The sequence below is a fragment of the Taurulus bubalis genome (assembly GCF_910589615.1).
Source record: "Taurulus bubalis genome assembly, chromosome: 6".
Taxonomy (NCBI): Eukaryota; Metazoa; Chordata; class Actinopteri; order Perciformes; family Cottidae; genus Taurulus; species Taurulus bubalis.
The window spans coordinates 26821825-26846399 of record NC_136594.1 but is presented as its reverse complement, the minus strand read 5'-3'; the positions used below and the strand labels follow the sequence as shown (position 1 = coordinate 26846399).

Below are 24575 nucleotides of genomic sequence, written 5' to 3'. Positions count from 1 at the left end.
GCGTGTGCTGATGTGTTATTGACAGTGTCGGTCCATGCGGGAGTGAATATTACTGAGGTGTGAATTCACCTGAGGGGGCTGCTGATCTCATATTCCTCCATTTCTTTGTTTTCTCTCCACTGACTCTTTGCCTGCTCGCCTGTGTTCTCAGGAACAACAAGAGAGCATCGTTGTTCCTGAGGACTAAAACAGGAGGATTATATACTTTCTTTGTTCTGTCATTGGCCCCTTTTCAAACGTGAGGTGACACATGCATGTTGTCAGCTGCCTGTGGGAGTCGTGTACTGATGCTGAACAGCGACAAACTATCGGAAACCTAAGTGAAAAACGCCAAACGCAAACGCAATAGCATAGATAGAAGAATGGAGCATTTAAAGGTGCAGTGCAGCAGGGAAATGTTGAGACTCAAGAGCTGAGCTGAATAAACCTGAAGCAAAGAAACAACACACCATTTCTTCAGGATGCATTCTCTTGACATTTGTTTGCAGTTTGTCTTTCCTCAATGTGTGCACATTCTGCTATAGTTAAATGGCAAGTCTGTTTCAGTCCTGTGCCTCAGAGACCAGCAGGTCAGCAGGTGATCCTGCGACATTACTGTCTTCAAGAGGCTCACTTTTAAAGCTGCTGACCATTTTTGGAATCTTGACCTGTGTAATAAAGTGACCTGTTGTGACCTCTAGGACAAACTGTACAACCGCAAGCTCCAGACTGAGGGCGTTCAGAGGATTTTATATATGGCTTCCATAAGTATATTGACAATGTGGAAGTTTCTGCGCCATTTCCACAACAGAAGTGCAAATGTCAAAAGTTGGGAATCAAATCCCAAATCATGGGAATGGACGTCAGCTACTTCAGGGTCCCAGCTTTCAGACGATGTGCACCACTCCTATGTTTGGTATACTGCTGATCTGCCATCTCCCCCTAAAGACACCCTCCAAACAATAAAGGAAACCGAGAAAAAAGAGAAAGACGTCACTCAAGAGGGATTCCCTCTCACCTACCTGATGCGACAATGATCCCCGGCGCTGTGTCCCTGCTGGCTATGTTTCCAGATGTGTAGGGATTCGCAGACACGTGGAGATGGAGATGTAATGAACAGTACGGCTGCAGGGAGGAAAATCACAAACTCAGTTATCAAAACTATTATGCCGAAGACCTTCAAAAGACACTGCTGGATAAAACGTCTGTTGCATCGATTCGGATGCACAACCCTCCCAAGTAGTGGTTTGATCACAAACACCATTTCCCCATTGGCTGCTTCCGCCATTAATTTTGATTGGGTTAACCTTTACCGACACAATTCTCATTACGACCCAGCAAAATGCCAGTAGTGCAGGCCATGTTGTGACGGGCTGTTTGGAGGTTTATTAAAACCTGACATTTCCTGACAAATGACTGTATAATATGGATAGAAGGCGAGGCATGCCACAGAATCACTAATTGGTTTATCAAAAAAAATAAAAAGGTGAGTACTTTTCATCTCGTGTCATGTTACAAGAAGATGTGCAGCAGACACAAACCATCAAATCGATAGCGTCACCGTGGCTTCTTCTCGCTTAGACACACAGAATAGAGGAGAGGGAGGTGGCAGAAGCAAAACACCACATCCGCAGTCAAAAGATATGCAGTTAGCTTCTTTACTCTGTCAAACCTTGGCCTTTGAGACTGTGAGAAGCAACTTTCAAGGTCTTCCCGGAAAGAACGAGACGTCTGCTTTTCTGTCTGACACCTCTTTGTCTTTGTTTTTTTTTAAATGGGAGGTCAGCTTATTGGACTGAATCAAAATGGCTGACCTTTCAGCTCAGCAGCCTCAGAGCACTCAGCTTTGACGGGCGCTGCTCTTTCTTAGCTGGGCCTCTCGTTGCTGCTGGGATCAGTCAACTCCTGTCAAGGCCTCTCTTTGACGAACGCACACACACATTCAAAGCCATGTATGAGCGCAGCCCAACGCTTGCAGACACTCACCAGCACGCAGTGGATGCTGTTGCCTCTCAGGTCCTTGCTCGGCGCCTGCAGTAAACTCCAGTCTCTGCCTCTGTTGTAGGTGATGTGCGTCTTCACCTGGTTATCCGCCATTTTGTTAGCTAGGAACATCCCCTTTATTCCCGCTACCTGGTGAATCAGAAAGAGAACACCTCACTACTGCAAATGAAAACAGATGCACACTTCACATGCCCAAAAGATGTCACCGTCGTATTTCCATATTTCCGTGTCACGTCGCAGAAAATGTATGCCGAGACTGCAAAGCAAAACACGAGCCCCGGGGTCGATGCAGACACGTACGCTTACCTCTTCTGTATTCCCAACTAACCCAAACACTGAGTGGGAAATGATTGACTGTCTGGGGGCTTTTGAGTCATCAATATGTGCCTTAAATGAATCTGACTCCTTGTCGGAGGCCCCCAGGAATGTCTCAGGGATACTGAACTGAGTCCGTGTCAGTCGCTTTAGTAATTGACAGATACTTCAGTCTCCCTTGGAGGAGAGATTTAGCATATCCTGCGTTTTGGGTGGCGACCCCAATCAAGACAGCAGATTTCATTATACCACCGAGGCCACAGCAAGACACCTACAGCTTCATTATCTGATTCACATTCATTGTTCTGGCAGATGTTTGGTGCTGCTATGGCTTTAAGAGTTGTACATACATGGATACACCGGAGCCTCAACATTAGCCCCGAGCACACATCTTTTTCTTTTTGGATTAGGTGCATTTTGCAAAGTAATATCTGCAGTTATTCATCAAAGGAAGAAATAATCTCAGCCTCCCAAAAATCTATATCCCTGGCACAATCCCCTCCTGCCTTTGTTGATGTCAGCACTTTGAAGCTGCTTCGTATTCACACAATGTGCTCTGAAGACTGTTGGCCTACAGCAGCACGGGCTGTTTCCAAAATGACAAAACATCATCTCTGCCTCCCAGCTCTAAAATATTGATCAGTGTTCATAATAAACTTGTGGGCTGAGCTCTCATCAAGCAGCCCTTTATTTGATACTGTTACTTAAAAAGAAGAAAATGGCCAAAATTAATGCTGCAGACGTGGGGGTGGAGTGGGGTAGGGGGTGGGCCTCGTGTGCGGCATACCGATGGAAAACTAAACAAAGTCAACCAAAGAAGAAGCCCACTGGTCCAGACCGGCCCACGCAGCTACACAGAGGCCCTCAGAGGAAGAGTGGACTCTGAACAAATGAGTGAGAATCTTCAAGCTTCAGGCTCTTTAATTCAAAACTAACAACTTCTTTAATCTCAGCTGTGTTTCCTCAAAAATTGAGAATGGTTTGCATACCCATACTAGATCCAGATTATCTCCTCAACCACAAGGGCTATTCAAATAATTTCAAAAGGTTTAATATACAGAAAACACTGAGATTAGTTAAGAGGTGTGTATAGCGGTACATGTGTTTCTGGTTTATTGGTTGATGATAGAACACAGGGGAACAAAAAAAGTTGAAATATTGAAAAGAAAAAAAGTCCTCTTTCAAATGACGCGTATGAAAGCTTTTTTTACTAATATAAAATAGCACAATATGTTAACAGCCTCTCTGCAAAGTTTAACTTTGATTAACTGAAAGTGATATTATTTTAGTATAGAAGTTTAGGCAAATCTCCAAAATCTATGATTTGTCTGTGATATTAACATTTTCTCATGGAACACGCTATTTCTTTCTTTTTATATCACGAATGGTTTTCAATACATCCACATAAAGCAGGGATATACTAAAGCAACCAAAATTATTCTTTTTATGCCCTCAATCTATTGGCAGACTTTTCTTTTCATTCTTCGGTCCCTATCTCTGCCATTCTGGGTCAGATTTTAGTCTAAAACCCCTCCTTTTAATCAGGCGATCCTATTGGAGCCGATAAAGACACCCAAATGTGACTGACAGCCCTTTTAGCCACTCAAAAGTCAAGTACACATTGTGTGACCCGTAGTATTAGATCTGCTGAGACTCAAAATGCCCTAACTTCTCTCTCATTCATACTTCAAGGTTATGTTAATATGTGTTCATATTTATGGTTGAATTGTGTTTTAAACAAGTAACATTGACTTATATGCTCTTGTAAACCCAGGCTGTGCCGTTTTATTTGCTATGTGAGATCAATAGGTCTATTATTGATTCATTGAATATATGAACACATGAACACATGAAGGAGAACTACGGCCACATTTTAGGGGCTGTGCAGATCGATGTCGACCTCATTCTGCAGGAGACGAGGTGTAAAGCAGATACTGTCACCCACAGCTTCACCTACTGCTCACCTCTTGGCCACAGCACCGTAGATTATATGACAACAGACACTGAACCCACTGTTGGATCACAGCCAAATTACCCTGTTTATCCAAAGATCAGACAAATATTACACACAACCTAGTAAGCTGTACAACATAAAAAAATGCATACAGATGGGATCATAACAATCCATAACTTTAAAATCCAAACCCAAACACGACTCACAATGAAGAAGTAATCAATCTAGCAGTACTTGACATTAACAATATAATCATACAAACTGCAAAACTGAACATAACCATAAATATACCACGAATGAAAAACAACTGATTTAATGCAGACTGTAGAAATGCTAGGGGAAAGCTAATTCCTCATGTCGGGATGAATCCTGACATGAGCAATTAGCCACACAAAACAGTGACTTATGGATGACTCAGTTTAAAACATTTTACTTCCTGTTTAACTCAATCCAAACACAGAGCAATACATTCAGGAGAAGTTGTAAACTGCCTATAGAAGACAACACAAATCCATTTGACTTCCCAATTACTGAGCAAGAGCTCCTTACACAACCACAGGCCCTCTAATGTAAAAAGCATGTGGTTCTGACGGCATCATGAACAAAACGCTCAAACAAAGTATCCTCAGCAACCACAATGTCTACAGCAGGAGGCAAATTTGATTTATTCAAAACATTCACACAAATGAAGCTTCAGTGGAAGTTCAGTCAAAAAGACTCTTTTCACTCCTTTTCATTCATAATCTCTCAGTCTGTAGTTATTACTCTATCAGCTGATTGTGGATGTTGACTTTAAGTTAACCAACCAGCTTCTGCACAGTTTCCTTAAGCCAATCACATCGTTGCTGTCGGACTTTAAAAATGTTCTCCTCTCTGCTGCTGCCAGTTGTCATTCCAGCACAAATCGGATGTGACCCTCCTCCACCCCGGGCACCTCCAGTCAGCATTCAGTCCTGCTCCTCTTTCATCATCGGATTGCAGCGACTCCCATCCTCACCCCCACCACCAGCAGTGGCTGGACTCCAGGGGGACGCTGCCTCATCTGACCTCAGCATCACTGCTGCTCTATTCTCCTACTGCAAGATGCAGTCCAATCGCCAAAGACTTTGCACTATTCAAATGTTATGCAATTGTAATACATTATTGTTAAATTCGAATGAAGTCTCTCCTGATTGAACTGATCATATTTACACCATCCATAACCCTGATTGATCATTTTATATTTGGCATACAGGACTGTTCTACAAAGTTATTGAAAGTGACATAGCGACAAAAATCCTCCTGCTGCCCCCCATAGCAGAGCCTGGACCTGCTGGAGCAGTACCCCAAAAACTACCCCAAAAAGACCAAAATAATGGTTTCCAAATTAGGATCCAAATCCCAGGATGTTCCACCAGAGTACTGCACACACTACTATAACCTCTAGGTTTAGAAATAAGTTCAACGAGACCCTTTAATGAGGCATTTCATTAGCTGAGAGAGAAAACTCAATGTACCATTAAATACATTTATCCAAACTGAAATACCACTTAGAATTTGGATAAAACTCATTGACCCAATTGCACTTTATGGCCGCGCGCTGTTGGGTCTACCTAGAGAACAAGATGATCCTCAATGGGATAAACACCCCTTTGAGAACCTGCATGCAGAGTTCTGTAAGATGCTCCTACATGTCAAGAAGAAAACTACAAATAATGCATGTAGGGTCATGAAAAATGAATAGCAATTACATGTCGTTCACATCGAAGACACAGTGACTCATATCATTACCAAGAGAGATGAGCAGACCAGCAGCTCACAAACCTGCTCCACCAACACACCAGGGCCTCAGGAAGACCACGCACCAGCATGGAGACTCAACCACATGACACCAGAGTACAGCACAGCTACTATCACCTATTGATGCCGGACATTTAGGACTTTATGTTTCAGTTAATTTGATAGATTCTTATATATATATATTTTTTTTTCATCGTGCCATTGAAGCCATTTTAATTCAACTGAAGTCATTCGAGTTCCAACACCGCACAATACTTGACGCGCAAATTGTATCATGTCCTGTCAACGTCTCCCTCATGAACAAGACCTTGTGATACTGGCTTAGGGCAGTGACCCAATCCCGTCCCGGATGGCCCAATCCAAATCAACCGATTTCCGGCAGAGAACCACGGCCTCAGACTCGGAGGTCTTGTTCCCCAGTGAGGGTAAGACGTGTGTGTGAGATGCTGAGCAGGAAGCCAAAGCTCTTGCCTTCACGTTCCGACCCTCACCTTTGGTCATGAACTTCGGGTAGTGACCAAAAGCATCAGATCACAGATACTAGCGGCCTAAGTGAGCTTCCATCGTACGGTGGCAAGTGCTCAGCTCGGACAGGGTGAGGAGCGCGGCGGCTCCTTCACCTCGAAAAGAGGTCAGCTGAGGTGGTGCAGACATCTGATCGGGATGCCTCCTGGACGCCTCCCTTTAGAGGCACGTCCAACTGGTACGAGGCCCCGTTGTAGACCCAGAACACGCTGGAGGGATTAAATATCTCATCTCTGGGTCCCCGAAGAAGAGCTGAGAAATGTAGCGAGCGACATGTGGAATACCCTGCTTAGCCTGCTGCCCCCGCTGCGGATAAGTGGAGGAAGAAAGAAAGGAAGGAAGGAAGGAAGGAAGGAAAGAAAGAAGGATGTTTACCTCGTAGAGGTCGACCATGACGTTGCCCTCGGGGCCCATGCTGCTGACCACGTTCTCCAGAGCCAGGGTGTAGTAGACCCCCGACGTGTCCGACACGTACAGGTTGTAGGTTTCGTTCTGGTTCCACTCCTGCACCGCTGCAACCACCCGGTTCTCATCCGTGCTGATCACATGCAGATCCTGACAGAGAGGCACAGTTAACACCAGTGTGATACATAATACATAACTCAGTAACAGACATTCATATTTCTTCTTAACGTTCCCTAATGTGTTTTTGATTTGCGATGCAGACTTTGTGACTTTTGTCTCCATAACTCGTCTGTTGATCCAAACATACTGCCGCCTTTTGGCAGCCACAGTTTTCGCCTTAGAAGTCTCTGCATTAGCACAGAGGTCAAAGTGTGTGGGTCCGGCTGGGGGATTTGGCTTATGAATAAGTAACTTTATTGATTCCATGGAACTAATCTGAACACTGAGGGCTGTACTGTCATCTAGAAGTCAGATTGGTCTATAGACTGTATTCTTTATTAATTATTTATTATTTTTTTGGAATGTATTGTGTGCCTATCATTTCCAATATATAATTCCTTATTTTCTGTAAAAGGGAAACAAAAAACGTTTATAAATGTATTATTGGTATTTATTTGTAAAGTAAATAAGCAGTTATCCTGGATACAATTCATTTTGTAGTATAACGTTTTGAAATGGCTCCTTTCAACATCATGTCTCAATGAGAAACACACAACGTTTGTGTTTTTACACTCTTGCTGGGTTTAATCATATTCAATACTAATAATAACTGTTACATCCTCTGTATTCATCTATTTTAATAAGAATAAGGATCCAATCAGTAGCTCTACGTCAGGCTTATTGGGCGGAGATTATGCAGTTGAAGACATGCCGCTTGGCTGTGTGCTTCATCTACCTCTGGCTGTGCCAATAACACCTTGCAATGAGCCGACAGCAACCGGGGCGCCCAGGGCTTGATTGAATAAAACATGTCTAATTGTCAATGGGGATGTGACAAGCGAGGCCATGCGCAGACGGAGCAGCACGGAATAACAATTGTGAAAAACACTGCGAGTTACTTTTGGCCTTGATTTGCCCATAAATAACAAAGAGAGAGTGTCACGCGGAGCCAGCGATGGAATAGCGCCTTCCTGCATCTCGAGCCCACAATATGCTGAATGCATATTATGTGCTTTCACATGCAGAAAAGTACAACACCACAAACTGCAGCACTGGCAACTCAATCTGAAGATTTGTCTCATATATTATTGGTGGTATGATAACACATGAACTTTTACCAAGGATCAATTCAATACTTTTTAATCACACATTTAGAATGTTGTCAGCCGATTGAAGATGTGAATGCTTCAGACAGGGAATTGAAAGAACACAACTTTAGGTTTAGTCAACAAAACTACTTGGTTAGACTCAGGAAAAGTACGTGTTTGGTTTGGCTTCCTCTGTTACATAACATAACTTTGACTTTTGGTTCCACATGGGACACAAACAGCTGGGTGAAAGTCCTGTGTTTGTTTGAACCGTCCATCTAACAACCTCTTTGAAAGTCTGAACTTCCTCCATTGCTCCCGTCATCATAACTCCCATTCAATGGGCTGGTGACATCCGAAGCAGGTTTCTTTGTTCTTATGATCAAATCTTTTTTGATTTTTTAGATATGCATATAAAGAAAAGATGTGCACAATACATGTATATAAAGAAACAAATGCACATAATCATACAAATAAAGGAACAATTGCAATACATAGGTGTATACCCGCATATACACATACATATGTATATACGCACATACACATTCTCATATATACATTCACACACATATATGCACATACACGCATGTGCACATACATATATATATATATATATATATATATATATATATATATATATATATATATATATATATATATATATATATACATGCATACATACATACATACACACACATACATATACCCACATACATATACATACACACACATATACATACACACACATACATATACATACATACATACACACATACATATACACACATACACACATACATATACACACATACATACACACATACATATACACACATACATATACACACATACATACATACACACACATACATACACACACATACATATACACACATACATATACATACACACATATACATACACACACATACATATACACACATACATACACACATACATATACACACATACATATACACACATACATACATACACACACATACATACACACACATACATATACACACATACATATACATACACACATATACATACACACACATACATATACATACATACATACATACACACATACATACACATACATACATACATACACACACATACATACACACACATACATATACATACATACATATACATACACACATACATATACACACATACATACATATACACACATACACACACACACACATACATACGCACACATACATACACACACATACATATACACACATACACACATACATACACACACATACATATACATACATACATATACATACACACATACATATACACACATACATACATATACACACATACACACACACACACATACATACACACACATACATACACACACATACATATACACACATACACACATACATACACACACATACATGTACACACATACACACACATACATACACACACACATACATATACACACATACACACATACATACACACACATACATATACATAGCGAAGCAGGTGGTAAATCATCAAGATCTGGTGCGTATCTGTCATCATTTCATTTGAATCAGGCGCTATATGTGTTACCTTGGGCAGTGTGTACTTGGGCAGCTTCATCGGCGTGAAGACATCCCTTTTAGCAGACACATAGTAGATCGGCCTCCCTCCGGCTGACACCTTAAGGTGATAAAATCATTGGGTGAAAACATTTTGGAGACACGTAAAATAAAAACAACCAACACACACATAGCGGCGCTAATGGCACCTCTCTGAGAATGACCGTGACAAATTTCCCACAAAATCCCTCGCTTTCTGCCTCATACACAGCTCCAATGTTTTTCACTGAGCAAACTGGACCATTACCTACCTGGACAAAGACATACTCATCTTGCACCACCAGAGAATTGGGGTCAATGTAGCCGGGGAACGGTTTGCCCTTGTTGGCATCGGTGCAGTTCTGCAGCTTGCAGGTGACGTACAGCGCCTCTGCTCCCACGCACAAAGACACACACACACACACACACACACGTCAAGTCATGGCATCAGCGGCCGTGTTAGCCAATGAAGAAAAGGCAGCCTTCATCCAGAGCCAAGCGGCCTTCTTTGGCTTCCTGCATTACTCGTGTCAATAAAGTGGTCCCAGGCGGAGGGGCAGGCAGACAACCACGGAGGCCGATTGCTTTCTTTGCCTTCAATCGCGGCGCCGGCAGAGAGCCCGTCCCCGCATGTTAGCCTCTGCCAAATATATGTCAGCTTCGTTTCACGAGCACATGATCAATAGTCTCTGGCTGTGTGACTGCGATATCTGACACCGCTGATGTTTGTTGTGTGTGTTTGTGTGATTGGCTTTTCTTTATTGTTTGGCCTCAAAGAGCGCTCTGACGGGAGGGTGGTGGATACTTTAGGAAAAGTATTTCAGGGCATGTGAAGGGGTGGTGGGCACATGCATTTAAAAAGACTTATACCTATATTACTGATGAATGGGTATCGAGTAACGCGACAGAACATAATTTTAGTCTGTCAAATGACGATAACAGAAGGCTTTTATTAATCAGAGCCCTCGCATAGGAGCACCCACATTTTCTACAATAAAAAAATCCCGCAGCACACCAACAACCAAAGTTACAAAGTTACATTGTAGCATAACTAACTACCTAGCATAAACAGCATATATGCTAGGTAGTTAGTGCGCTACCTACTGGCATGGAAGAGTATTTCATTACTCGGCCAGCCACTATATTGCAGGCTCAGAGGCTCAACAATGGGAAATTATTTGCGGCAATTAAAAAATATTGTTTTGGACCGATTAAGTGAAATTGGACATTTTCCCTCGACACACCTGACGATCTCTCACGGCACACTGGTTGAAAATCACTGAGTTAGACTACAAGTATTGAGAAGGAAAAAGAAATGCAGATGCAATAGAGGCTTATATTCATAAAATAATATGATAAGAGACTCCAAAGTGCACACGGCATTAACACATGCCTTCTGTTAACATGTTAACATCATCAGGGGACATTGTGTCCGGCCCCTTTACACGTCCACTGCTGCGAGTTGAACTCGCTTCGTTCTGACCCTCTTCTGCCCGACAACCTGGACAAACATTTACTCTTAATGCTCAAACTAAGAGATTTGATATGACTATACGGACGTTAACAACATAAAGGTTACCATGTGGATCAAATGTCTAGAGAACGCTAGGCGTCTTCATTTGACTGTGAATTGTTGTATATTTTTTAAGGGACTGTTGCAAAAACCAAGCAGCTCATGAACATTAAAGTTGAACACGAGAAGATGTCTAGAAAATAAAAGAAAGGGCACCAAAGAAGCTTGAGAGTTTTACTTCTCTCCCTAGGTTTAGGCTGCTGCTTCTGAAAGATGCGGATATGAAACCATGTTTGCGAAAAGTTATGACTTTCTGTTTGGCATGGGGATGGGGAGGTTAGTCCTGAAGCGTATTTATTCTCTGTGCCTCATCCAGCTGAGAGTGTAGTCATACTCAGAGAACAGGGAGCGTGGAGATTCCCCTTCATGACAGTTTGAAGCTCATCATATTTATAGCTAATACATGATTTGTTTAACTTTCAAATTGGGTTGACAGATAATGTCAAATAGATAATGAAATGAAGGAATAATGGGGTAAATAAACAAAGAAATGGACTTTACTGAAGGATTCTGATACCAGACTAAGTAAGCAAATCAAATCAAATATATACCTACCCATAATACCCCAGTGTTCATTGTCATTCAGGGGGATGAGTGATATTTCTCCACTCAGCTAAATCATTTGCTTTTAAAAGCGTAGTAATATATGCATTACTTTTCACTCCATTGTCGTCGTCTGTCCCGAGCCTGGGCCATCTCTGCTGGCCCTCTCCCTAGCCTTCAGCAGAATTGTCCACACAAGCACCAATCCCTGTCTACTTAAACACAATGCTCATACAGTACAGAGACAGGACAAAACGGAGCGCTGAAAACACAGAATTAAATTACTCACGTCCTTCAGAGATGATGGTTTCCAGGTGAATTAAGCCCGGCTCTTTGTCCAAACCCATTTTGGACCTGAAAGGCAGACAAATGTGTTTCAGGAACATCCCCATTGGTGTTTAGCCTTCGGGCAGCCGCCACCTACGGCCCGGCCTGACAGGTTGCATATAACTAGAGAGAGGTTGAGTCATGTGCTACGACTCGTGGTAAACATCAGCAGGAGATGGATGCAGAGATTGCCGTGCCTTTGTCTTCATTATGTATGACAGTCTAAAGTGTGAGGGAAAAGGACCTTGGGTTTGCTGTGTGATCTCAATGTGTCGGGCCCCCGGATGTGGAGAAGTTTCCTGGCATCATTAGGAGAGGAAAAGCCATTGATTTCCTCTCTACAGTAAGGATGTCCGCAGATGGAATAGCATATAATCATTAAACGTTAAATATGTATTAAAAAGACTGGGGGATCACAGGAGAAGCAAAAACAGCACACACATGGTGTGGGGGAGAAACAGAGAGAACGTGTCCACAGGTAGCACACACATGAATAGAGAGAGATAAAAGTGTGTCTGTGTGAGGGCGCTGTGGGAGACCACCACAGCAGACACAATGGGAATGGAAGTATTGGTGATTTCACCGATGAAACACAGCTGTGAACAGGATGGTCTTCTCATTCCAAAACCCTCTTTTCCATTTTCACTGAATAATCTATGCAGGTACCCAAGAACATTGTGAAGCAGGGAGAGAGAAACTCTTCTAGTTAGTGCAGCTGGGTAGTTTGGTTTAAACTCGCACGTCTTCACCACAGCTCAGCTTCTCCGTTGCGGACAGCCGGGTGCTCTCTGAGGACGCTCCAAAAATATATAAAAATCACATTCAGGCGGCTCCAGATGTTTTTGCAGAGATTTGTGATGCAAAACACTTCCCGGCTAAGCTCACAAAGAGATTACAGCTGGGATCCAGAGTGCCGTTTGTCGGAGTCTGCACCGACCTGCGCCGTGCGCCCGAGCACCGGCCACGTCGACTCGACGAGCCGGCTGCTCTCAGTCTCCTCCCCGTGTTCGGTGGCCACATGCACAGCTGACATGAGCTCCCTCTGCATCCTCATTACCGGGGCTTACCGCCGCGCCTACGGCACGGAGAGCGTCCCGAAATAGAACTCTGACAGCTTCTGCAGCATCAGCCCTCCAGGCTCCCTTCACTCCTGGCTGCCCAGCTTGTTACTACCCTGACAGTTTGTGGAGGGGAAAGCTTTTTGTTACAGTTAGTTACTGTGCGGAGGTCAGACATGCCAGAGCCGCTGAGCTCAGCACCTGTGACCCGATGGGGACCAGACCATGTAGAGCAGTGGGGCGGCACAGTTAATTGAATATTAATCGCAATGTTGGCTTCTAACAATTGGTGAATGCTAAATGGACTGTACTTTTATTTCTCTTTTCTAGTCATCCGACCACTCAAAGCGCTTTAACACTACATGACATCACTCGCATGCATTCATACACGGATGACAGGGGCTGCCATGCAAGGTGCCACCTGCCCATCAGGACTCTAACTATTCACACCCCGCAGGCACCGCCTGCAGGAGCAATCTGGGGTTAAGTGTCTCGCCCAAGGACGAGTCCACATGGACTAGCGGAGCCGCCACGCCGCTGCTCGTGGGCCCTGCAGCGGCAGCCAGTGAGAAACTTTCCTGAACCTTGTGGCTGCTGTCCAAAGTGGAAGAGAGATATACTTTATATAACTGGTGGTGCCCATCTGCTCTCGACAGAGAGCCCGGGGGGATTCAACTCGCCGGGTCAGGGACGGGCGCGCCGTGTGGGCGGACCTTCTCCCCGGTCCTGCCGGGCCCTTGTTAACCGCTCCCGTCGTCTTGGGGTCAAAATGACCCATCAACACACATCCATATACACTCGTCTTGGGGTTAAGTGTGTTGCCTCTAGTGGGTGGGCTTGAAAAGGCCCGGGGTGAAGGTGGCTAGGGGCCACCCCTGCCTGGATCTCACTGCAACCCGGGGCCACAGACCTGCCCTCTCACCCTGCAGGGAGGAACGGGGCTTCCGGCACGACTAAGGAGTCTGCAGCGATGCCGGTAAACCTCAAACACAGACCCTGTCTCATTGAACATGTTTTTGTAGCCGGGTCATCACCATTCATATCTCTATATCTAACAATGTGTTTATGATGAAATTGTTTACTGAAGTAGTTTATCAAGCCTCTTAATTTTGTTTTAAACGTGCATCAGATTGATGCGTTTGACCTTGGTGAATATTCCTATATTTTAATTGACCCTTTAAGCCCCACGGGACCTATCTAGGTTGAATTTTAGACATGATGCCATGGGGCTTAAAAGGTTAATTAATTAATATATAGCTCCCCAAAAAAAATTGCAGTTTTGGCTGATCAGAATGGTTCTTAACCACATTAATTATGAATGCAGCCAAAAGAGACACATTGCAATCCAGTCGTCCAAACCACTTCCGTAAATACAAAATACAAATTGTAAAAAAATACACCTGCGTTTTTAATCCTCGTGGCAAAAATGAGAAGAGGATGTGATGTCGATTGAGCAGAACGATCGGATCTCAGTCCGATACCAATATTGTCACTGGAGACACGTTATCAGTATAAATCATATATCTATACAATATTGGCACTGGAGACACGTTATCAGTACAATCATATATCTGGATACGACGTGGCTACGAGGCACATTGTAATGCGTGCTGTGAAGCGGGCAACAATTCCATAAAGACACAAACTATCACAACTTGCCTTTGAAGGCCTTTGCTGAGAGGAAACATCAGATTATTTCAATCATTCATATACTTTTATTTCAACTCAAAGGAAAACTCCGATTGAGTCCAAAAGTGATTTTAGAGCCTTCCTCCACAGCTGAACACTGCCGGTCACACGATGCAGCGTCTGCCACAGAGGAAGATCAAGCATGTCAGAGCACATGAATAATGAACATGTAAAACCCTCTCTGGCTCGCCTGCTCCTCTCTGTGAGGCGCCGTGACGCAGGCGGCCCAGGACGCTCACAGAGTCAAAGTGCTCTTCATGTGATGAGCTCAACGTCTTTCTGATAACTTCTCACGCAATTATTGTTTCGTAATATCAGTGTCTTCAACTGCATGAATATACGCAGTTTGTTCAAGAATTAACGACTTCATATTGTCAGATTGGTTCTGATTCTAGGGGCTTCACAATGGCTGTGATATTACCAACATTAAACGTGTTAATGTGTTAATTATGCACATATTAATATTGTGGAAATAATCCATTTGTACAAATAATTTCATTTGTACCAGTTCTAGATTTTAAGTTGAATTAATTTATCAAAAAAGAGACTAAACAGACCATAAACTAAGGTAGAGATAAATTATTTAAAATACATTTTTATGTATTATGAACATCGCTATAACATTATTCTCGTGACAACCTGAACACATTCAATCGTTTTCCAGAGTTGGATGAATCCTGTAACTTCACCTGGAAATCCAAATCAGAATTAAAGTGGCATGATTAATGCCTTGTTGTTTATGGAAACTGCAATGTTTGTTGTCATATGTATTATGTATGGGTAACTATGCAGCTGTTATCAATTACCATAGTGACATTTGGACTGAGTGACTCCCCCAGATGTGCATCATCAGGGCCCAGATGTGTGTGTGTGTGTGTGTACACACACACACACACATCTGTGAGTCTGGAATATGTCAATATTATGGCCATTTATAGAAAATAACCATTAAGGGATGCAAGTGAGATCTTTTTTCCCCATTAGCCCTGACCTGCATAGAACACAACCGGTGCTGAATCGTGAATCATTTTAGTTTCACATTTTCATATTGCCTACAACTTGTCATCAGTCTGTACTCACCAGTAGAAGCGGTTGGGGGCCACTCGCTCGTGCACCACTTGCCACCTTCTGCCGAACTCCACCGAGCTGTAGAGCTGTAACGAGAACAACCAGCGCGTTCACGTAGCGTCCCAACAGCCAATCAGATGTCCCGCCACGCGAGCCGTCCCATTATCTACTGCTGAGCGTTTACACACTTGCTTTGTTTTCACACTTTGATTTAGTCAGTACCTCAGTGATCCTTTTAACAGCTGCTGTGTAACGCGTGGGAGACTCTCTCACACACACACACACACACACACACACACACACACACACACACTGTAAGTAGGTCTTTATTTGAATCCACTAAATTAGATTATAATTTACATAAGACTCAACCGCTGCAGAGGAATAATGGCTTAAGGACATTTAGGGAGAGAGGATTGTCTGCCGTCCAACACGACTTCCTATTACTGCAGAAACCAGACTACTGCGACACACGCAGACACACACAATGGCCGCCGCGCTAACAACGGGACCACAAAGGAAGATGTGCAGGCCGCCGGTGTTCCTGCTCCACACCTGTGAGCGGGAGGGAAGATGAGGCGAGAGCCGCCCGGCCCGGTGGGAGGTCTCTATGCAGCCATTGTTCCCCAGTCAGTAAATCACTGCATCGCTCACATTATTACCAGACAGAGAGGGAGGAGGAGACTCTGTGGGATGGAACTGTTGTCCATTCAAATAAGAACCTTCACCGGTTCATGGCCATTTCAGACGTGCTGTTTTCAGTGGAAATATTTCACTATTCAATATCATTTAATACATATAATCAAGTCAATATTTAACGGTTGGTTCACCTAAATCACAAAGAAATATACGTTTAATATTTAGTTTGAAATATTTTCCCCATTGATTCATGTTCCAAACTGCCAAAAATAATACTAAAAGAATAAATAAGCTTTAAATATCATTTTAAAAAGCTATGAGCGCCACAACAAACTCCAAACTTTCAATTTCTATTTGATTGTTCTGATCCTTCAAGTTCTGAGAGCTTTGGCAGAAAAAACTCAAACTAAATAGTAATAATGATAATATTACCTCATGTTCTAAATAGGACTACATGTTCCACGTCCTCCCCAGGTGAGTAATTACAGCTCACCTGGAGGAACACATTCATGTTTCAGGTCCTGTTGGGATCACGGGGTGGAGGTGCTTCAGCCTCGAGGACAGAGCGAGTATTATAACAAAGTATCCTGCCAATAATCTGTTTTCAAATGATTAATAAAAAAGCAATTCAGAAAAAGTTATACCCCCTATTATCCCCCACCTTTTTTTACTTTATTTTTATTAAAGAAACTTTAAGATAATCCTGGAATCTGTTTTTGTCATGAAGCCAGGAGAGAAGACAATTTAGATCAGACAGTGGAAATGAATCAGCAGAATTCATGTTTACTTTGCCTCTCAAACAAGTACACAGAATTTATTTCTGAGGGGCCAAGATATGATGGGATGGCGAGAAACAAAAAGGACATTTTGGTTGCAGTCGGGTCGACACCTCGACCCCTCGTGCCCCAAAAGTAAACCCCTCCCTCACCTGTTGATGTCGAACCCGCTCACCTGAGCTCACAGCTGGAATGCAATGAGGAATAAAACATATTCCACTGGTTCAAGCTGGACTTCTTCCATTGTGAGCGTGATCAACTATGCAGACTGTGTAAACAACCCTTTATTAGTGGATTACAAACACGTGACTCCATTTGTTTATGTTCATTTATTTTATAATTGCGTTTATGAATCCGTCCCCAAGAGTGAAGCGTGGGCCCGCATCTCCAAAGCATCCTTTAAAACCCAGACCGATCATCACGGCTGTCATATCAAGTATTTGTTTGTTTTACAAAGAGGGGAGTTTTTCTTTTCTTTGAGTTCCTTATTGCTTTCTTACATTTCTCTGTGTTTTAACATCACAAAAACAAAAGACAAAGGTTACTGCTAACTTTAATGGATTATCGCTTCAATAAAAAAACATGTCATGTCCTGCTGCTAGGGGTCGCCCAAATGCCCTTTTGACCATCTCGCAAAAAGTTAAATCCACACTGTGTTTTCTGTACGACTGTGTTTTATTAATGTAATTCCTGTTCTTCCATCCCATGATAAAAGCTTAGCTGCTGGCTCCCAGTGATTTGGTGATAGCGTTTACAGGTTTGCCCAACCCTGACCCCTGTATGACTCAGCCCTGAAATAGGTCACATAATCTAGCTCCAGGACCATAACGTGTCCCACAAACAGCAGAGGTTCATCTCCCACTCAGCACAGGTCACACAAGTACACTTCAGTCTGTAAAATACACCACAATGTTGAGCCTTCTATCAGTACAGAAACACCATATCTTTCATTAAAATAACAGATTTCTTATGGTTGAAAATTGTTTGAAATTTGGGATAATGTACACAACACAACAACAATATACAACATTGTGAAAATGTTACATATTATGCCTTTAAGACTTTATATTCCACTCCACCATGAGAATGATATTGCAGTCCTTGCATTATGTGGCGCATATATTTTTTCCTCCTCAGTGGGCATATGCAAACTATATATTCACTGTGACGACTGCAGCTGCTGTGTGTATATTCTCCAGTCAAAGAGGGAGAGACAAACGGCCCGGGTGATGACATTACCATGACTTCCATGCCAAGCTGTGCTAAGCAGATGCAAGCAAAAGGGGGCGAGGCAGAGGGGTGCAGGAAATCACTTTGCCTAATTATCCTCCCGCAGCAAGTTAGTATGTAGCCAAGCAAGTGACAGGGAAGAGGCGGCGAGCGGGAGGCGGGGGAGGCGAGGGGTGGAGGGGTCGACTCAGACTTTACAACCTCCAAAAGGTCTCTCAATCAACAAATGCAGCGGCACTGCCAACCGGAGGTGAGGGAAGTGAAAGAGAAGCTCTTCCTCAGGGGTGGAGATGATGTGTGAGTGAGTCGGCCCCAGACATGAGGGAGTGAACACACAGAGTAAAATAGTGAGGCGACCGCAGTCTGTTTCCACCATTGCGTTACCAAAGGGCCTACGGGGCCCAGGGTTCGGAGCCCAAGGGCTCAGGGGCCACTAAGTTGTCGTTATTGATTTGCATTTCTTGACGCATTGTCAAAGAGCTGAGTCATTCCCGTCAATTGCTCGAACAGTCCCACTAAAATGACTGGAGGAACCTTTTAAATTCCACTTATGGGTCGTTTTTACTTCTGTACTTTTGTTCCCGTGTTCAAGTAGTCGTATGAACCCCATTGAGTTATATTACATGTATTATTTTATATCATTTTTTTCAGAATTCTTTTGTGAAAAAATTGTATATTTTCAATAAAAATTACTTTTACACTATATTTTAATCATAACTATGAACATCCAGCATGATCTAAGCAAGATTTCTCAAACGTGTTTTGGAGCGGTCGCCGACTTGTACCACCTCCATGGTTCAGACCCTTACCAACATCCCACATACTAATGAGACACCTTTTTGGAAATAGTATGACCTAAATAATCGGATTCTGAAAGCTTATGGGGTGTTGGCACCTATTTTTTGCAAAAGAAAACTGTTGTTCGGTTCAAAAATGGAAAAATCACTTTTTCTATGTGAAAGCCTTCTCTCACCGAGAGCTGCCTGATCTTTAAATGTGTTTGTTTGTGAAATCCGACGTTGTAAGGGATACTTATGAAGGATCTTGTGAAACCGTTTGGCCACCGCGGCAAGCTGACGTAGGGTCGTCGGAGATTACGTCAGTACTCCAATTTAACGGTTACTTTCATTATTTTTTTCTCTTCTCACAAGAGTTTTTTTAAGCACTTTGAATGAAGTTAAACAACGCTGTGGTTCCGGAGATAATTAAGGAGACGTTCACATTTTTTTTTAAAGATTTTCGCACCCGATAATAGGCGCAGGGCGGCTCGGTTACTTTCATAGTGAAGATGTCCCAAGAAGGAAAACAGCATCATGATGCAGTTCATGTCCCCTCACTTCATCTATGGAACTTCAAGAGCGGCGTGTTTCCTTAATTGTTGTTCATACACAACAAAATTAAAGTTTGGATGTTTTAGGGACCTGACTTTATCCTCTGTGGTACCCACAAGCTAGAGTATGGACTACTCCAACAAGCTGCCCAGTGAAAGGCTTATGTGTAGGTGGCAGTAGAGAAAGGAGGTTAGATGGACTAAACAGACACAGGACTTTCACCCAGGAGACCGCTGTTTGTTTCCTGTGTGAAACCCAAAGCGTTGACTTAATTTATCTAAGTTTGGTCAGTTAGAGAAACAAAACATACTTGTATTAAGCCAAACCACAATCCTCTCCTAAGCCTAAAGTACAAACGTAGTTTTGTTGCGTAAGTGAAGCTAACAACTATGTAAACCATCGTCAGAAGTATCAGGTCACAAATCCAGAAAAAAACATGGTATGTATCAAATTAAACATACAAATCAGGGCTTGGGTGTGGGCTTAAAGGGTTAAAGGGCTAAAGGGCTACTTTGAAGAGAGACACGCGGTCTACAGGGATATTTAGCGTTACAGAGTTTAAAGCAATGGCGTCTGACAAAGCGGGAGGCAATTAATTGTTGCAAACAAGTTGATGGCTGAAAGGCTTTTGTGTGATACCGAAATATGCTTCTGACTTTTGAAAGAAGACGATTCAACTATTTCTCAGATTTGTCAAAATCAGAGGTCAACTTACTCCATCTCCCTCTGTGACCTCTTTGATTAAACCTGAAGACATTTGTATGTAATGTTTACAGAACAAGTTTATAGGAAGGTGATCTGTCACAAGCGCCGTGAAGACTTTTCTCCGTGTTTAGCATAACGTTGCTCAGAGCTAAGTGTAGACACAATGTCCTACTTTGAATTCTGTGTTAAATAAACATTCCTCTAAAGAGGCCGCTGATGGAGCGAGAGGGGAAAGTATTCTGAAAGCTTTCACTACAAGATATGACAGCATATTAGGGCCATTGCCTGGATTTAAGAGAGTCGAATATCCTTTGAGATTAAAGTGGTACATTGACATGAAAAAAACTCACAGATTGATAAGACAATCATATACGTGTTTTCCGTCATCTTCTTTTATGAACATGAATGAATGCTGATATAATGAATATATGTTTGCAAATTACTATGGTGTTTGATGTGACGTCTGTGGTTTGATGAAGTGGATCCAGAAGCAGAGCGATGTGTTCCCTTTATATCGTGTGGCTTCACTGGGACTTTAATCTTTTTAAAGTCTTCTTTAAAAAGAAGAGTTTTTTTGCTTCTACAGAAAATCATGACATCTGTTCAATATCCACGTTTTTATTTTATTTTACGGACAATGGCCCGATATGCAGCGTTGTAGACATGGCTCATGCAAGAGGGCAGCTTTTTTACAGTATAATTATAATTATAATTTAAGAGAGGTTTAAAAGCCCATACCCTTATTTACATTTATTCATGCTCTGCATTCAGTCTGACTCGTTCAAAGCCAGAAAGCTGAATTCTAAAAAAGCTAAAATGAAGTGAAAAAAACACAACTTGCATTCATGGCTTTCAGGCATCTCAGAGTTATCAAACAGCAGGTCTGTGTGTAGGTATATGTGTGTATGTTGTTTTGTGTGTGTGTGTGTGTGTGTGTGTGTGTGTGTGTGTGTGTGTGTGTGTGTGTGTGTGTGTGTGTGTGTGTGTGTGAGAGAGAGAGTATATGAGAGATCATACTCTGCACAATGTAAGTGTGGTCTTTCTTCAAGAAGGGAAAGGAGGATCACACACACACACACACACACACACACACGTCTCGTCAGAAAAGGAGAATGCCTTCATTATTCATTTCAACTGAAACATTAGCCACAAATGGGCTGAGCTGCGAGAAAATAATTTTATTAATGCAAACGGTTATTTTAAAATGTGTATGAATTTGACCTCTCTCTTTTCTTTCTCTCTGCCTCACGTTCACAGACACAATTATTTTTGCATATCCTGCACGGCCTCCTTAGAAGATTCATTTATTTATTTAAAGACCATTTGCACTGTGTCTCTGAGCTGGCGCCAGGAAGCTTTTTTAATCATTTACTTTATGATGAGACATTTGACTGAGCAATAATATGGCTGCGTTTGAAATGTACCTGACTGTCAGTGAAGGCACCACAACGAAAGTTGTTTTGAAAGCTCACTGTGAGAGGTATGACAACTCTGCAAAAGGATTTGAAGGGTCTGTTCTCCTTTTGTCATTTGATGAAAGTCAAAACATAACTGCATAAACCTTTGACTTCGTAAAAAAAGCATATAACTGGCAAAACCAGGAATCATCTGATCAAAGCATAACTAAGAAGATTATGAATCTGATCAGACGCTCCAAGTCAGCTCTCAGTAAATGTTTCGCTTTATTACTCGTAAAACATACTCATTTTGAATAGTCTCGCTTCATGTTTTATATTAATATTATGTAACTTAATAGTAATACATTGTTCTTGCTTACATTATGATATATTAAAATGATTCAGTCCTTATTAGGTTTAAAGTTTTGATTTTCAAAGTCAGGTTAGACTTAATGTCTCCTGATTTTGTCGTTCATGTGTGTATGTCACCTAAAGGCCACCGTAGCTCTCCGACAGGGATGTAGACAGTCAAATGTTGGATCAGTGAATTTGGAGAAACCTGCATTATCCAATGTGTATCTGCTCCGCTCCAAAATGGACGTCATGAACTGTTTGCTTTGAGCCACACTCTTGTGAAACAAAATCTCACATTTATCCATCTTTTGTTTCTAATCTGACTTCATGATCAGCCTCCTCTGATACCTTTCAACAACCGCCTGCTGCCCTGGCCTTGGTGGCCCCTGGCCTTGGTGGCCCCTGGCCTTGGTGGCCATGGTGGCCGCTGACCATGGTGGCACCTGGCCTTGGTGGCCTTGGATGCCCCTGGCCTTGGTGGCTTTGGGGGCCCCTGGCCTTGGTGGCTTTGGGGGCCCCTGGCCTTGGTGGTCTTGGTGACCCCTGGCCATGGTGGCCTTGGTGGCTGCTGGCCTTGGTGGCCTGTGTGGCTTTGGGGGCCCCTGGCCTTGGTGGTCTTGGTGGCCTTGGTGGCCTTGGTGGCATTTGTGGCATTTGTGGCCTTGGTGGCCGCTGGCCTTGGTAGCTTTTGTGGCCCCCTGGCCTTGGTGGCCTTGGGGGCCGCTGGCCTTGGGGGCCGCTGGCCTTGGTGGCCGCTCTCTCACCTTTTGGTCGTGGCTGTAGGCCAAGATCCAGTCCTCCTGCTCGGGGTGGAAGAGCAGGCTGAGGATGTAGAAGCTCAGCCGGTACTTCTGGTAGGTGGCCCCTTCATCGGAGCTGATCAGGAGACTGCTCTCCACCTCGGGATCCGTCAGCAGCATGATCTGAAGACGGCAGAGGGATGAGAGATTAGCGACAGCGTGAAGCTCCGCTCTGTGGTTTTCAGCACTGAACAGAAGGAAGGTCGGCATCGTTAAAAAGACAGACACAAAGAGACGAGTCAGTCAAGACATATTACCATATCTGAGATGTAAAGCGTATTATTACAACTGTGGCTGCAGATTAGCATGATAAAAACGTGTCATCAACAGTCAGCTTTTCACTTATGATTCCACATCTCAAATAATAATAATTTGTTTCTGTTAGGCTTGATGATATAATCAGTATGATATATATATTTATATAAATATATATGTGTGTGTGTGTGAGTGGAGTTGCTGTGCGTGCGTGTGCCTCATCATTCACATTTCACGTCTCTCTTCATTCTCTCCGCTGATGCTCCATCAGGGCTTGAAAGCTATAATTTCCCATGAGCTTCTTTCTTTTCTTAGAGGTTCTACTGTTTTTTTTCTGTTTTCTTCAAATGCTGGCACAGTCCCCAGAAGAAAAATCACACAATCACAAAGAAATCCCGAGGTAATATCAGATGCAAATATAATTGAATGAACGTCAGAGGAGCAATCATGATTAGTAGAGTGCAGTAGCAGAGGGTCTATACGAGCGCTGGGAAATACCGGCCCCTGGTGTGACCCCCATTAAAGATGCATGTTCACTAAGGAGCAACATACAGATGTTTAGCAGTCAGCTCATGGCAGACAAAAAGGCCCGGTCAGCATCTTGTATTCTTGCTTCATAATTTTTTGCATAATACTCACTGGGGAATATTTCTAATTGTATATATAAAAAAGAGGCTTAGTGTAGTCAATGTAGATATACTGAAAGAGAAACTGACTGATCATGTTAAAAAATTAATATATTAAATAATATATTGTTATATGATTAGAATAAGGCCAACGTGGCAATCTCTCGGTGGCCGTCACGCCGTCAGACAGCTGAGAGACGTGGCTCTCTCAGTCAATATCCGTCTGGGCAGCATACAGCAAAGTGGTTCTGGTCTCTAATGCCGGTGAGTCATTTGTCAGCACTCGCCGGGGTAACAGCCGTTACCACTAACACCAGTTCATCAATCACAAAAGGCAGATATAATGCCACATACGTGACCACATGCTGACCCATTCAATCAAATGTACTCAAACT

The 24575-nt window shown here is 42.9% G+C and overlaps 1 protein-coding gene across 1 annotated transcript in view; it reads right to left on the bottom strand.

Annotated features, from left to right (window-relative positions):
- sorcs1 (sortilin-related VPS10 domain containing receptor 1) overlaps window positions 1–24575 on the bottom strand; it is a gene marked incomplete at its 3' end in the record, with an annotated part of 151907 nt that overhangs the window by 25479 nt on the left and 101853 nt on the right. The window contains exons 4-11 of the mRNA XM_079220231.1: window positions 23264–23422; window positions 16080–16153; window positions 12215–12279; window positions 10082–10200; window positions 9802–9891; window positions 6932–7111; window positions 1966–2112; window positions 1002–1104 (exon numbers count right to left, since the gene is read on the bottom strand). Of these exons, the coding sequence (XP_079076357.1) occupies window positions 1002–1104; window positions 1966–2112; window positions 6932–7111; window positions 9802–9891; window positions 10082–10200; window positions 12215–12279; window positions 16080–16153; window positions 23264–23422 (937 nt within the window). The remainder of the gene's footprint in view (window positions 1–1001; window positions 1105–1965; window positions 2113–6931; window positions 7112–9801; window positions 9892–10081; window positions 10201–12214; window positions 12280–16079; window positions 16154–23263; window positions 23423–24575) is intronic.